Source organism: Crassostrea angulata, chromosome 10 (genome assembly GCF_025612915.1).
Source record: "Crassostrea angulata isolate pt1a10 chromosome 10, ASM2561291v2, whole genome shotgun sequence".
NCBI lineage: Eukaryota > Metazoa > Mollusca > Bivalvia > Ostreida > Ostreidae > Magallana > Magallana angulata.
The window spans coordinates 37,346,625-37,363,299 of record NC_069120.1 but is presented as its reverse complement, the minus strand read 5'-3'; the positions used below and the strand labels follow the sequence as shown (position 1 = coordinate 37,363,299).

At 34.3% G+C, this 16,675-nt stretch overlaps 1 protein-coding gene across 6 annotated transcripts in view; it reads right to left on the bottom strand.

The window, feature by feature from the left end:
* Positions 1-16,675, bottom strand: part of LOC128166230 (receptor-type guanylate cyclase Gyc76C-like) — a 50,781-nt gene that overhangs the window by 20,564 nt on the left and 13,542 nt on the right. For 2 of the 6 annotated variants that reach the window (XM_052831256.1, XM_052831254.1), the window contains exon 2: positions 5,773-6,363. In XM_052831256.1, the coding sequence (XP_052687216.1) occupies positions 5,773-6,159 (387 nt within the window). In that variant the 5' untranslated portion in view covers positions 6,160-6,363. Of the gene's footprint in view, positions 1-5,772; positions 6,364-6,475; positions 6,618-7,091; positions 7,254-11,473; positions 11,576-15,200; positions 15,489-16,675 lie in introns of those variants that run through there. The other 4 variants (XM_052831252.1, XM_052831255.1, XM_052831251.1 and 1 more) reach the window with 4 other exon arrangements.

Here is a 16,675-nt window from a genome sequence, read left to right as displayed (position 1 = left end):
TAGCGTACAAAGCCTCCAGGATATGCGTCTGTCAAATGCAGATCTTTATGAATTCAAGGACAATTTCTCATCGGGTTTTAAATAACCTTAAAAATCTTTGTTGAATTACAAAATAAAGATTTAATCTGTTTATTTATTGTGTTGTTGTTTGGTTAGAAAATGAAGATATAATCTAAAAATTTTGTTTTGTTTGTGCAATCGAAAAACGCAAGAGTGAATCAACTTTCTTCAAAGGTGGTTCAGAATGAAATGGTTTTTCTTTGGTAATTACTTTGGTTGAATTCGTTAACTCTGTACGGCATCTAATGAATGAATGGGGTCCATGGGATGTAGTACTTAGCGGGAAAAGAGAAATTGATTTCACGGAAATGCAACAGCACTGTCCTGATTTCCTTTCTCACGCGACAGTAAATCATATTATCAATTGAAGAATCAAGAAAAGTTGTTGTAGGTTACTAAAGTATGAACGTTGTTTACGAGCTCTGAAGAAATTCTACAGCCACCAAAGAGACAAAAAAGTAGTTACAAGGAGATGCTACAAGAGACGTGTTAACTGGAACCAAACAATGTGTGACGCTTTCAACATCTGTATTAACGAGATCTGAGGGATTAAAATGTCCGCATTTCATTTATTCATGACCCAAGTGACATCAACATCTCCATGTAATAAAGGAATCGCAACCGTCTTAATCGTGAACACTTGATGAATTTTGTAAGACAAATCGATGAACATCGCTTTTTAAAAGGAATTTTTAAGATATTATTCTTGCATCTCGTCCTTTCATCTGTATGTATACGTTTGAGTGCGTCTCTCTTCCTTGGGGAGTACGTTTAAAAACAATGTTGTCTTAAATCTTAGAAAGTTTTTTATAAACACATAGTATGCTCATCTTTTATTAAAACAAGTCTCAAGACCAAAAGCCCAGAAGCATATGCTATTTCTTGCACGATTGATCTTGCTAAGACGTAATCATACCTAAAAATATCAAAAATTTTCTCTTAAAAATTCAGTCAAATAATTCACAAACCATTATCTAAAGTCTTCTTTCAATAATTCATTCATTTCATTTTCAGATAAAACAAAAAGCTTTGTTTGACACGTGTCAAAACGCGTTTGACACACAACACGGCATAAGTTAGTGGTCAAATGAAACGCAAGAACAACTCACCTAATCACTGTCGAGATAATCTTATCCGTCATAATTAACGTGCACAACAACTGTTTGTTTTGTTCACAACATTTCTATGGAAATTTTGTAAATATTGGTTAACTTGATCAATTTTTCAACCATAAAGATCCGATAAATTTCTGTTGGTATCAATTGTAAACGAGCAATAAAAAGATAACAAAAATAGAGCCATTGCTGAATCCACTGTCGTATTGAACAATGTAGTAATATCTAAATGGCTGATTATTTTCTCTCTTTGAGGCAATTTTGGCCTATAATGTTCTTGACAAAAGACTCTCTATCTCAAAACCTTTTGCAGTGAAGATGAAGCAAATTTTATACAACATCTCGTTATATAATAAAATATTCTTAGTTTCCTTGATGTATCAGTTAAACCTTTAACGCATTTAATGATGTTTGCAGAGTATTGATATTGTATAGTTTCTACAGCGAATACATCTTGTTAATTATAATTTGGAATCTTTATCGTACCTTTTCGGAGAATTTATTTATTTTTGCATTTTATGATTTTATCAATATTTAAGGACATCAATTTTCGTGGTTTGAGTGAGAATATTACAGTTGCGGGGAAATATTAATTAGTGTCCAATTATATCCTGGCATTACATTATGTAACTAGTTATCGCATTTCAATTAACATTCGCTTTCGTAAAAAAAAAATACCCGAAAATTGGTATTCAATAAATGTTGAAGAACCACAGTGTCTTGGTAATTATAACAGAGATTTGAGTTCTTTACAACAATGAATTCAAGAAATTATGTTATTATTTTTTGCTCTTGACATTATCTTATTTCTGATCAATGTACATGTGGTCAAAGGACATAAAATCTCCGACATTAACAAGACAGAAACAACACTCTTTGCCCCCGACGCATGGTGTAAAAATAAATTAGCTTTAACGAAGCTTTTAATCAAAACAGTAAATGATTCAATTCTAGTAAAACGTAGTTGATATAATGCACCTGTTACAATCGTACGCACTCAAATTAATATTGAGGAAGAATGGGAATCACTTGCCCTAAGGGAAATAAAGAGGGTAGGAAACATCCTGTGACACAATGTTTAATACACAAATACCGAAAGATTCGTTAATGCTATGGATTTTCGATGGCGACGAGATATCTAAGAATATCGGTGAATACAAAACTACAATTGCAAATGAAGCCAGCAAAAGTACGATGTTGTTTTATTGCAGACATGAAACAGATTGATGGAAAAGTTGTTTTTTACACTACTGAGCTTGTAAGATACCTATATTGCTTAAATCTGAGATCCCGAACGCGGTATCTGAATCCAAGTCTCCATACGCCCCAGAGGGCACGAACGTGTCTTTTGGTTGGTCACTCCCCACCGCTTTACTTACGCAAGCATTTGAATATGCGACTAAAAATAAACAATATCGCCAAAATCAAGGTAAAACTGGTAATGAACGCCAAATAATATAACTAAGTTCCAGAGATAACAGAACACAATATCAACCTCACAAGCATTTATCTTGCGCCAACCCTTCAGACAAACAAGCGCTATTTCCAAGTTCCTATACGTTTTCACCAAAGAAAGTTATCAATTTAGATTTAAATATGTTTCATCTTTTCAACATAAATTCTAGCTAAACATCCACCAATCGCACACTGCTGCCAATGGATATGTATAAAAACGCTGCGAATCTTCAAAACCTAAGACTTTTTTATTAAGCATGTGATAAGGAAGCACAAAGAGAAAGGGTAAGAAAGCAAACCATTTGCAACAGGTATACACAGAATGATCGATATAGTTTGAAACAAAAAATGGGTAAAAAAAAAGTGTCGATTTTATCTCCTGAAACAAGTTCCGTTAATGTGACATGGCGTCGTGTTTAATGGTTAAAAAATCTTCTTCAATGAGACAGTTAAATTGATGTTGTGTCGGCATGTAGTAATAATGACTTATTTATGAATGGCAGACCTTAATTAAAAGCAAGTTTTAGCCTTCATTCAGAAAGAGTTAGAATGTGTGACTTTTTTAATATTGATGGATGTTTTTATTCATGTTGATCTCTATTCCCAATAAATGCCGCGTTCACTCTCTCTGTCAATTTTTTTTAAACCAGTCTTCTCTTTTTGATTGTGTGAAGAATTTTGGGGATCAACTCGTCAATTTTTTAAGGACCTGAGGATCGATAATATAAGATTTGTGTTTTTTAGACTTCCAGAGACCTTAAGTGTCTGGTTCTATTTAAACTGAGCTTCAGACACAAATGCTTATGAATAACGAACGATTCAAAATCTTAAGAAATGTACTTGAATTTTTTTTAAATTATGATATTATTGCAAAGCGTGCTGCTAAATTCCATTTCCAGCACATTTCCTTTTTCTTCTGACAAGGCTCTTTGCTAGATAAGACCTGTAAATTTATTCTTAGAGACATTGACAGTCATATTCTTCATCATGAAGGCTATGTTTGTATACTTCCCTAAAGGGGATAATAAGAACAGTATCAATTTTAAGAGGAAAGTTGCTTAAATTGCTTGCTACAAGGGACCTCAGTTGATATGTTAAACCATATGTACTAGTGTGTATGTCAGAACACAATTTTCTCTGATTCCTGTATTTTATCTCTCTTTTTTAAATATTCGATAGGCACAGGTACTGCAGTACAATATACGTATTTTTGGGTACATTGTAACATGCCACATCAAATCGAAAATGAGTAATTCCATTTTGTTCGTACTTATAAACAATAAAAGCATTTCTAGGTAAAGCACGAGAATTGCTACAGTCTCTCTTTCTTCGGTTCTAATTTGGTGCAAAATGGATGATGAAGCTATAATCTCGATAACAAATGAGTTTATCCACTCTGTCACAACATTTCCCTACCGTTCCTCAAATAACGATCACACCATAATTACATTTCCGTCGGTTGTAAATACTATCCCATAAACCATCTTTAGCACTATAAAAGAAAATAAGGATCTAGAATTTCATAGTTAATTGTTGTATTTATCTGTTAATATCCGAAAAGCAGATATTGCGCCAATCACCGGGAAAGTTGATAGCATCCGTAGCTATTGGAGGATTTCCGTTATCACTCATTCTTTTTTCTCATGAGAAATGAAACGATGTATTTAGTGCATGGTTGTATGTCTAAGCGGGATCTTTTCTACTAACTGAACATTTGGTTAAAGACTACTAACCTTATCAAATATTGAATGCTTCAGAAATGTTTATTTTAACAATTCCGTGGCACATTAAGAGTTTCCGGTACAAATCATTATCTCGGACCTCGTCAAGATACCAAGAAAACGATCATAATTTGACTTATGAACTGATTCTAAAACCATACACACCAATGGCTGACTTTGCTTCCAAAATATTGGTGAGATGAAAGCTTGACTATTTTGTCTGAAAGACATGACTTTAATTTGATATATTAACAAGTATGGATAGGATAATTGAGTTATTCCAACATGTATATGATTATCAGTGCCTCAAAGTGCGACTTCTGCCTCTGTGGATCTGAACTTTTGGTCGTCTACCTGTTTACTGTTTTACGTTCCCGAAAGAGAGAAAGTGACAAAAACTGGAGACTGGAGCAATATATAGCAGCCAGTAAAGCTTTATTGTTTCTATTGAAATAAAAATAAACCTCGTAATATTCCTATTATGTTTACCGATAATTTTGAAACACCCAATACTAAATACTTAATAGTATATAAATTATATATTTCACCAAGTATAGTTCTTTTCGTGACGTTTCTGTGAAGTTATATTTACTGGTATATCAAATATTTATATACGTGTAGCCCGTTGATAGTACTGCAAAAGTAAATATTTAAACAGATCATACATTTGTCAAATGATTTGAGGTAAATAAAGTACTAAAAATGGAATCTTAAACTCTTTATGATTACAAATGTAGATTCAGTTAATCATTCTAGGACACAACTCAAGTCGAAAGAACATATCAATAACATACAATAACCCAGGGTTTCACTGAATACTTGGGATGCAGAAGACACTGATATGCCCGTGTCGACGTGACTCTATATCGACCATTGTGTGTGTGTGAGTGTGAATGAATGCTTTATCATTAGAAAGTCAGCGTGCGATGGACTTGCTTAACACCATCGGCGTGACAAACACACAATACGTTGAGACGTTCACCTTTAAACAGTGTACCATCTGCAAATGTATCCTTTTTATTTATTTGCTTCCCACATCCAGCAAATGGTTATTTTTTATTTTTAACATTTACTTAGAAGTTACAAATTTTCCTTTTAACTGATTTTTTTTTTCGAAGTTACTGTCGCGACGCAACATCAAAACAGGAAATTACCATAACAAGGTCATTATAGACACATAAATACAATTCACTCTGAGAGATCTAACCCAAGGACATTAATGGTATTGACACATTTCATACAAAAATAAGTGTTTACATGTATATGTTTGGATCTATTTTAGAAAGTCCAAAAAAAATCTTATTGAAAGAATTTTGACGCTTTTATGCAATTTTGCCATGAATCTTAGGATCTTAAATGTCAGACCCCCCCCCCCACCACCACCACCACATCTTTTATACTTGTTAATGTAAAAGACTTACGTAAGAAATCATGGGCAGGTTGAAAGAGGCAGCTATTCTTCCTTCGTGGACACAGGTCTCCTGTGGCCCTATATACACGGAGATATTTCTATCAATCAATTCCACTGTCTCCTTGATACTGTGCAGCTCTTGGGAGTACGTCTCGGCCACGAGAAATTCCAGGGTATGGTTTGGAAGAATGGACGAATCGTTGTTGATTTGGTCCCTAGCGTAAGTGATGGCCCCTGATATTCTTTGACCGTGGCGTGTACTGAAGAAACCGTCGGCGACCTTAAGTTTGGAGCCTGTGATGTACCCCATACGTATGACATTTTTGTTAGACTGGCCAGTTTCAATCAAATTTACCACCGTGGCCAGCAGAAGGGTCAAGCGATTCACTGCATTCATTTTTCTGCCTTTCGTACTGTTATATCCCAACGAACTCTTTAGTTAAAGTTTTCCGAGAGAAAAAATATCACAGTGTCGCAAGACTGCATCATACGTAGATCCTTTTTTTCTCTTGAATCGGCTACTAACAAATAAAGTATCACGTGGGAGATTGCAACCCCATTGTGGGTTTTCACTTAGCTTAGCTTCCACTTAGCATTTCGTCTGAAAAAGATAAAGGTAATACTATACATGTACATAAATGAAATCTCCATATCAATCCAATTGTCGCGTCATCTAGCTAGAGATTCAAGACAAGAAGACAACACGCTCTTACCGAAGGGAGCAAGAATTGTGCACCATTTAAAGTGTCACAATTGATTTAAACTGTTACAATTTGAACGCATGAGCAGTTTCACATACAGCAATGACGGGATTAATATCATTTTACTTGTAAATAAGCGCACTCTTTAATGAAGGAAGTGATTAAACACCAACAAAAACTGCGGTGTGCATGGATTTATAAACAGGAAACGCTGAATTTCATTATTTGTCGCCGGTGGTATGTCCATTTTAAGGATGTATCGGCTTACGTACTTTGTAGGTCACTAGAATACATTCTTCTATTGTATATGCTTTTGTACATATAGTAACAGTTAGAATTGCGTATACTCATCAACGAGTCACTAGATGCACGATAGCTGAATTTGTTGTTACATGCATGTCAACATGCAATTATTGTCTCGTTTATACAAATTATCGAATGTAGCATCAAATTTTCGCGTGGTCTGTAAACACAAATACATGTAAGTGTATTTCACTGTTGAATTCACTAAGAGTCGATGTCAGACATGACTCAGTAGGAATAATACATAACGCATATACATGGTTTATTTATACATTCTAGATGACATGAGATTAAGACAGCTAAAACGTTTAAGCCATTCGCCTACCTTAGTAAATTTAAAGATGATATCGTGATTGTAAATTTTCCAGTTCAATGTTTTCGGTAAGCATTTTTAGTTTGCTCTACACATTGTGTACATTAATCCTTACAAATGACTCCATACTTGTATAAACACACCCACAATACAATAAAATCCAGACGGCTCTATGCTATATCGTATTTCTTGGTACATGTATAACCAATGGAAGAGTGCCGACTAAATAAGGACGGAAAGGCAGATCCAGAATAAAAATATGTTTTATATATGCATATACAGGGACTTAGCTGCAATTATTTTTTCATATTAATATAGAGAGAAAAAGTAAATTAATATGTAACGAGATGGTTCCTCAATTTTTAACCCCCCCCCCCCCCCCCCACCTCCACCGCTCAACCCCATGGATTAGGATTTTGATGCTTGGTTAAGTTTTCTAGTGTTTGCTACATTGTTTGACATGTCAAGATGTTGGGGAAAGGTCTGCTGATATCCCCCCACCCACCCACCCACCCATCTCCCCCCTCTCGATGCTCGTTGGTATAAACCACAGTAGATCTAGTTGTACGATCTGTAAATTCCTTTGTTGTCTCTTGTTTTGTACAATTGTAACTGATAACTTGATTTAAAGTATAAAAAAGAAAGGTTAATGAAAAAAATCTTCATTCTTATCAAAAAATCAGTCGAAATATTTAAATGTCAAGTGCATAATGGAATGATTCCGAATATGTTTAATCTGCATTTACACGTAAAATAATGTCCCCTGTTTCTTCGAAAATTGGAGACAAAGCTAAATTTTATTTGGTATTTTAATGAAAGCCCAAAAAATAGGGAACTGACTGGAAATTACCGGTGCAATCTGACAGCCGTTGTAAATGGTGTGTAATTTGGGAATATGAATTTTATGATTTATGATCTAAATAATTCATAATTCTTCCAGTTCATTATTGCAATTCTATAACATTGTTACTCGCTCACTAACTGTCAATGTATACCATGCGCGGATCTAAAGGGGAGATCAGAGGGGGTCCAGACCCCCCCCCCCCCCCCGGCAAACTCAAATTACCGTCGGACCCCCCCCCCTTCTCTGGAAAATTTTCTGGATCCGCGCATGTATATTATTCATGTGCCAAAGTTTATATTGGCGCTGGTGTTTCATTTTTCATTGATACACAATTTAGCCAACGTCAGCGTGACCAATATTGAATAGTCATTGTTAACTCAAATTTTTTTTTAAAATATGCAATTTGAAGATCGTAACTTTTGTAACAAGAGATTGCTTTCTTCAAGAGCTTAGGCAAAATGTTTTGGGTTATCGTATATAAACAAGGAAGTCGGGATACATAAATTCTTAATGAGAAACTACAGATTGTGAGTGGTTTATGTAACATGTTATTTTGTTTTTCCGGTCTACATTTAATGTGGTAATCCTGGTTTTGATTATATCTGAAACAAATGGCTTCAATTTTTTTAAAACTAGTAAAAAAAAAAAAGACAAACAATCTTTTCAATGAAGTCTTTGCTTTTTCAACTGCCTCGATAAATTTTACCAATGTTTTATCTGAGGGTTTTACCTGAATATATTTTACACGGCTTTGTAAACAATCAAGCGCCCCACTCCACCCACCCCCCAAAAAGTCATATTAGCATAAGGGAAAACGATATAATTCAAAACATATATATCATAGACTTTATTTAAAGGGTTAGCTGAGATTTGATGGACATATCATAATACATCTTCGCTAGCCAAGGGTTTTCGGTCCACTTTGCTCCCCGAAAACCCTTGGCTAGCGAAGATGATCATAATATACCTGCGTAGAAACTTTTCCCAGAGCGTGATTCAATGGTCAGCCTATTTTAGCTACCTGTATAGGTATATACTTTTATAAGCATAATCATGATAATTGTAAACTCCATCTGCTTAAATTTTGTTGTTGTTAAAATCATAAATCAAACAACATCTATCAATTTTTTTTTTTTTAAATCTTATGGATGCCATGAATGTTTGTGCATATTTCTCCGCTTCTCAATCCCAGTATCTTTGCTCTATAGCTGTGCATTTCCCCTAACAGATGCATCCATAAACGAAAAATTAAGGTGAATGACATAAAAACTCAGAATGTACTTTTCTTTTCGTTAACCCAAATCTTATTAAGACTAAGTGTGATCCCATGTGCTTTTTAACAGCTGGAAAAGTGGTATGTCTGTCTTCTCATCATTTTAAAGTCAAGTACATGCGCGGATCGAGAAATTTTTCCGGGAGGGGGTGTGTTCCAACGGTTATTTGAGTTTGCTCGGGGGGGGGGGGGGGGGGGGGGGGGTCGGGGGTCCGAGGCATATTTTTGGTTTTTTTAAAATGCAATTTAAAGAAATTTGAATTTTGCCCCCTAAACCCCCCCCCCCCCCACACACACACACACCATCTAGATCTGGGCCTGAAATGAAAATTTCCATTCAATATTTCTAAGGGTCAGAGAACATGTATTATTTGCTAAATTCATTATCAAATTTTTCTTATATAAAGCTCTTATTCTAAAGGAGATTAAGGCTATCCAGTCCTCATAACGAAATATAAACTGAACATCTATCGTCACCGTACAAACTTCTTTAACATTCTGATAACAAAAACAAAAGACGAATATTATTATTTTATCGTGATCAGAAGCAATTAGGATAAAAGCCATACTAGTAATAAAACAAAAAAATGCTTTTGCTTCTCTGTTTCCAAGAAATATAATTCAAATAAAAAGGCAATAGCGCTGTGTATACTCTCGTAAAATCTTTATCGAATTTGGCACGTTAATAGCATATGAAAAGTAGATATCAAAGCTAACAAACAAAAAGTCAAAATAAATATCAAAGCTAGAACACAAAAAGACACATTATTTGGTTTATTTATCAAAGCTAAAATGCTAAAGATTAAAGACATCATTTGGTAGGAATTAATTGCAAGATATTTGTATTCTTTCTTTTTCTAGTTTTAGATGATACGCTGCATTATTTGTGTTAATAAAGACGAAATTAATTACCTCCCGATGCCAGCGATGTCATACATATGTTGCGTATGACTTCTAACAAAAATATTCTCTTTCCGTTTCCCCTAAATCAGTTTCTTTGTTTCTCATTATATTGATTCATAGTCACACCCTAACCTCAATACCACTGAAATTGTGTCCTACCTGGCTGGAATACTAGTAATTAGTTTTAAAAAAAAAAAACAGGTCAATACACACCTGACAGGCTTGGCATAAACAATGATGTTTTTATGCTACATTACTTTAAGGTGTAAGAAAGCTTTTGTTAAAATTATGCAGGCGCTTTGCCTATAGGTAAGCAAAATATGCTTGCTAATTCAACATTCTGCAAGTCCACGGGGGAGGAAGAGATATTTAGAGAGAGGAGAGTGCAATTCGCTAATTTGAATAACCACCATTATGGTTGTAAGTGCATACTTTGTACCGATCCACATCATTTTTACGAGAAGAACAATCAATTAGGAAATTAGAAAAGGGATATTAAAAGCAGTCCCTTTCTACAGAATTGCAGTGTCCGGCTTTTTTTCCTCATGGATCTCCTATTGCTAAGGCTAATCACGCAGTTGATAAACAGACAAACGCAAGGCTAGTATAAATTCTTCCTAACATGGGTTTCAATTGACTTATTTTGTTCAAAAGGTCAACACTGGACACTGCAAAATCGTTTCATAGTAATTCCAACGAGACCCTATAGTCGTGCAGGTGTCCAATAATTACAGAGCGAGTCAATCGATATAGATGCATGTTCATGTACCTTGTAAACTGCTATAATTGCCCGAAGAGGTCACGTGGTAGACTGATGAAGCAATAGGTAGGACGGGAATAATGGCGCTAGATAAAGACTCATACTCATCAACATCAACACAGTTATATCGGACCAAGTGAGGCGAAACAAATCAATACATATGTGTATAGGACAATATCAACAATGAAATGACCACGTTTGTACATGTAATGGCATCTTTGTATGTTAAATTTGAGGCGTGAGATCCAAACGACATTGATATTTTAAATTTGCATCACAACGATTTTTAAAACTACTTTTTTGCAATTTTGAAATTCCTTGCTTTGCTTTTTTTTTTATTTATATGCGATAACAAACTATAAATAATTTGTTTAAGATGACGGTTTTATTTTGGAAAAGGGATGGTGTCTCTTTCGATTGGACAACGTTTATCTAATTCATGTTTACGTTCACTCATTTTATTTGAACTTTATCCTAATTCTACAATTAATTTAAAACTCATATTTTTGTCTGGTAATAAACATGAAACCACGATATTTCTTAAAACTGAATTTACGTTAATAAGTCAAGTTACTTCTTCAAGGGCTTCGATATCAATTTGCAAAATTACCAACCTTTATCACTTTAAGTCTCGAATCGCCATCCAAACATCGAAAAGCAGATGCGGTTTTATGAATACATGTTTGTCCATATTTAACACCAAATTGGTGGGTGGGGATTCACCACCAATTTCCCGCGCGCCGAAATTTCCATTAGAAAATTCAAAACAATGAGCGAAGCAGAAGAATTCCAGACGGATAGCAAACGTGTGTGCAATTATATCTCTTCACACTTGTCTGTGGTCAAAATCAATCAATATCATATCCAGATGTACATATTAATGTCCAAGTGTTTCTGGACGCTCAGAAATGAGGATATTTATCAACAATGGGTAGAAAGGGTGTTGAAATTCTAGTTTTAGACAGCACTTTACGAATAAGACGATCTATTCTAGAGTTGGCGGAAAGACCACTGATTGGATAGTCAGCGTCCAAAAATAAAAACCATGATGTATACAATTGATATAAAGACTAAGTTCAGTTTTTTTTTTTTAAAAGGCACTTTTACTCTATTGCTTATAACATCAACTTTGAAGAGAACCTCAAAATAGAATTAAAAGAATATAATACCGTCCCGCGTTCATCTTTTTTTTGTGGGGAGGTGGGGGGGGGTGTCCGTAACATGGTAGGTTTTTTTCTAATATCTCAGAAAATCAATGTCTGAAGAAAATAGCATCATTTCTTAAACACAGTAGGTTGACATGTTCTTCCTTGAATATTGATTTGTCCTTATCATAAAAACAGTTCTCAATCGTTAATGATCTACATCTGTTGCCTACATATTTGAAAGTAAGGCACGTTTAACATGTATTCTCCTACTTGAAACATCTGATACGCGTATCATATTATGTGATTTCATTTGTTGCATGACTTTATATTTTACGATTAATCAGCTCATTTATTTTCACAATCATTTCTTTTCAATTGTTTACAATATAAAAGGATCTAGGTGGTTGCAGTTATATGCTACCCGAATGACCATTAAAAGTGTACAAGGAATCATTGCAACATTGTAGACAATCAGAATGTGGATTGAAAGTTTCAATTATATATCTACATGTTTGATATCGTATAATATAAATGCAATTTGTATCATTTGAGTAAGACTACTGCGTAAAAACGGATATTTGGTTTAAGTTGATAAATTAAACGTTTGCAAATGTGCATGAGCGGATATCGATAGTCTGTCTCAAGATATTTATGCAGCACGTTCGGCCGATTTTTAATTTAAAAAAATACACATACCTGAAAAAGATGTGCAATTGAAATCAATGCATGAAAGGGAAAATTTCCAAAATATCTTCACTGACACATTATCATTTTTCAAATTTTTTCATACGGAGATTTCTTCTTTCGGAAGTCACTCGGATTACCTCGCGCAATTTTTCAACGTTATCATCCGGGTCTGCTGCAATACAAAATCTCCGTAGACATCACAATTTTTATCCGTATATTGAAACATGATAAGGTAAAGGAGGCGTTTCAACGGAGAAGTCTTGGAATTTTTTCATACTTTGGAATGAACATCGTTTGAATCCTGAGGTATTTATAAATATCGAGTAATTATGCAATATGTGAATCGAGGATATCTTGGGACAGAGTATACTAGTTATTTCTAAATCCGACCCTGCATCATTAAAAAACCTTCCCTAATAAAAGTTCATTGGCGATAATTCATATTGTTTTTAAGTAAAAACTTTAGGTTGCAGAAGATATTGAATTGATTAGATGGGTGTTCCATGGTTTAGGGTGTCACTACCCCATCCTATCTAAATCCTTTCACGGTTGTTTCATCCAAAACGTAAAAGAAAGATGTCATGCATCAAAATCAGGGAAAACAAATTCTAAGCCATTTGCCTCAGCAATCATGATGGTAACTCGGACACAGCGTCTTGATTCCATCGCGAGAACGAATTCCTACGTCCATTACAACGTACCAAATGTTTACATGTAAAAGAACACTAATTGCTCTTGGTCCCTGTAGACTCGGATCAGACAGTGAACTTGGGTTTGGGGTTTTTTTCCCTTCACTGTATAAGTGACTACGTCGCAAAAGATACAGATCTTTGCACAAGAAGAATGAGTTTTATTACCGCCTAAATGTTTTATATGAAGCAGTGGTGTCGACTCGGAAGCGTTTGTTTCTGATGTTTCGCATTGGGCTTTATTACTCCTTGAAGATCGAAGTATTGGTTCTAATTTTGACCGTAGCTGATTTACGCTTCAAGTTTGGCTTGGATTCTCAACTATCTTACATGTATATGCATACTTCAATGGAGATCTCCAATCGTCCATGTTGAATTGGCTTAACATTTACTATTGTTGTTGTAATAAGAACCATATTAACAAGAGCTTGGACTTTGGGTAGTTGTGTCAAACAGCATTGTGACATAGGCCTGTCCGTTTCATTGCTGGCCACTCAGCCATTGGTCTTTGAAATCAACAAGATTTGTTTGGCTTTTGAGCTAAGACTGTGCAATCCGTGTTGTATTTCACTTAAAACCGGCGTCATTTTTAACTTGTATTGACGGAAGAAATAGGTTGTAACGTCCTACTGATGAAAGTCCAAGGTCTTGATAAAATGGTTCTAACAACATAACCACCTTGCTAGGGCATCTTATATAAATAAATGAACTACTAGTAAAAGATTATGCGCATGGAATATAAACTGTTGTCACATTTGTATGTGTAGACACGATATAATGCGATGGTTTGAACCTGGCTTTTGTACCCCCTGAATCCATATAGATAAAGCTGATTTTTAATTTTACATTTTACATCTGTCGTCAGACACCTTAATTTTCCCCATTAGAGGAGGGCCTCTTCAAACATGGTTTAATACAATGATGACATATTCAGATCATTTAATCATAATAATTCATCGACAGAAAATGTATAATTTTCAATCCCATTTGCAATGCGTAAATTGTGAAACGCAAATGTCAAATGTGAAATTGGACCTTAGCGTAAAAAGCCGATTTCTAATGACTTTTAATCAGTTTTTAAAACTCCCTGTAGCACTGTCCAACTACAAGCATCGATTACGAGTACGGTATTGTATTTAGTACAGAAAAGGTTGATACTATATAGAAATCAATAAGCACGATTTCTGAATTCAACAGTGCATACATTTATATTTGGTATCATCAACCAAATTCCGTTATCTTGGTAAAACTTTTCCTTTGTTGCTACCGTTGGGGTGGCTTGGGTATAACTTCTTAAAAACGTAGATGTGAAATTTAAATGTTCGCTAAAAAACATTAACATTACCAGGAAATGCCTGAAATTAAATTTTAAACTGGTTTAACGTAGGATTCATGTATATGTTTTTTCGCCGAAAGGTTTATTTTTGCACTCTGGTAAAAAGTTCGATAGGGCGTGTTTGGTAAAGGTGAAAAAGTCATGACCAATGGAATTTCTTTCAATGTAAATCTTATCGCTTTTCTGGCATCATTAAATGATTTTTTTTTAATTTGAAGAATGTTCAAAAAATTTGAGATTGTAAAAAATGCTTGTGCATTAAATGCATGTTTAGCTATATACAGCTGCAAGATTCATAAATCAAATGTTCAGTCAATGTACCATTGTTTTAGACTAACTAAAATATTTATAACTTTTACAGACCACAAAAAAAATATAAACACGGATTACATAGTATACTTTTAAATCTTAGCACAAAAACTGAAAAAGCTATAAATCTACAATGAATTGTTATTGCTAAAGAATAAAAAAATAACCTTACCGTGTTTCATTTTTTAAAAAGGGAGCCCAGACCTCCGAGGAACAAATTAATCTTTAAGAAATTCCGAAATTCCACAGAAGAAAAAAAAAATCATAAACCACGGAAACTTTTCATCTAATAACTTTCTCGCCAGTGGTATTTTACGGAGCATCTACGTACACTGAAATGGCCAGGCTGTAGACAAAACTGGTCATCTAGGCCTCACTTTGAATTAATTATGAACTATCATTAGACTGCCAAGCCGCTGATGATGGCACTACATCGGCGAGGAAGAGGGTCGATTGAGTAGCATCATCACAGTATATAAAACAATGGAGAGCGCGCGCACCTGTCGTACTAAATAACAATAATTCTATTCAACAAAACGTGGCGATGAAAATACATCTTCTTTTTTCAATATACAATTGATGTTGCCACATATAAAAAAAAACTGCTGCCTGTACGTTATCAATTATTAATTCGATCTTTATGCTCGCCAGCTTGTGTAGCTTTACTGTAAAACTAGCAAGTTATTTCCGTTTCTCTCTTTTAGATAGTTTGAGATATGTTTAATTATTAAAAGGGCAGTCCTATTAGAAATGTGACACGGTATTTCATTATGAGTAGCGGAATGAGAAAGCGGTTTCTTTTTTCAAACTTTTTTTTCTTCCAACACAGCATTACTATGCCAATCTTTTAAGTTACTAACTAACAAACTATAGAATATTGCAATAAGAATTCGTGTGATTTTTTAATAGTTTAACAGGCATAGAGAAGAGTGTGTCAAATAATATTATTTTGCAATAAAATAGAACTACGACGTTCGGATTATCAGTCCCCCGGATTCAGTTGTACTTATGATTTTGATGATTTGGTATTTTTTAACAATAAAAGATTAATGCAATATTTTTATCTTCGAAACATATACTTTCAGATTTCTTAGCTAAACAAAGAGCTTTAAAAAATTCAGACACTGATATCTTCAATGAGCGTAAACGACGGTTTACAAAACATTGTTAACTTTTTGATTAATTGATTCTTCATTTTAATGATATCTGTTGTTTTGACAAGGAAACGTCAAAGCCATGTTATGAATCACAATACAGTTAGCGCATTTCTAGAATTCAGAATTTGTTGTTGTCACATGCTGTTGTTGGCTGGTATGAACTTGCTTTCGAGATATCATCTAAAGATGCTGAAGAATTTAATATCATCGTCCGATTCTACGCGAAAAAATATTCTTTCCACCACTTTGAATATGCACAAACTTAGCAAACTTATAAATATGTAAAGGATTTTAGTTTAATGTAACTTGCTTATTAATAAACATGCTAAATCTATATATAGAAAACGGACCATTGTCCAAACGGTGATTATAATTCATTAAATTTTAGGAAATTGGGTGACTTGCAAACAAATATAAAAACGAGAAGTTAAAAAAAATCTTTTTTCGTACGCGTAAATAAGTAAAAGGTTTTTTTCTGTTTGAAAATAAT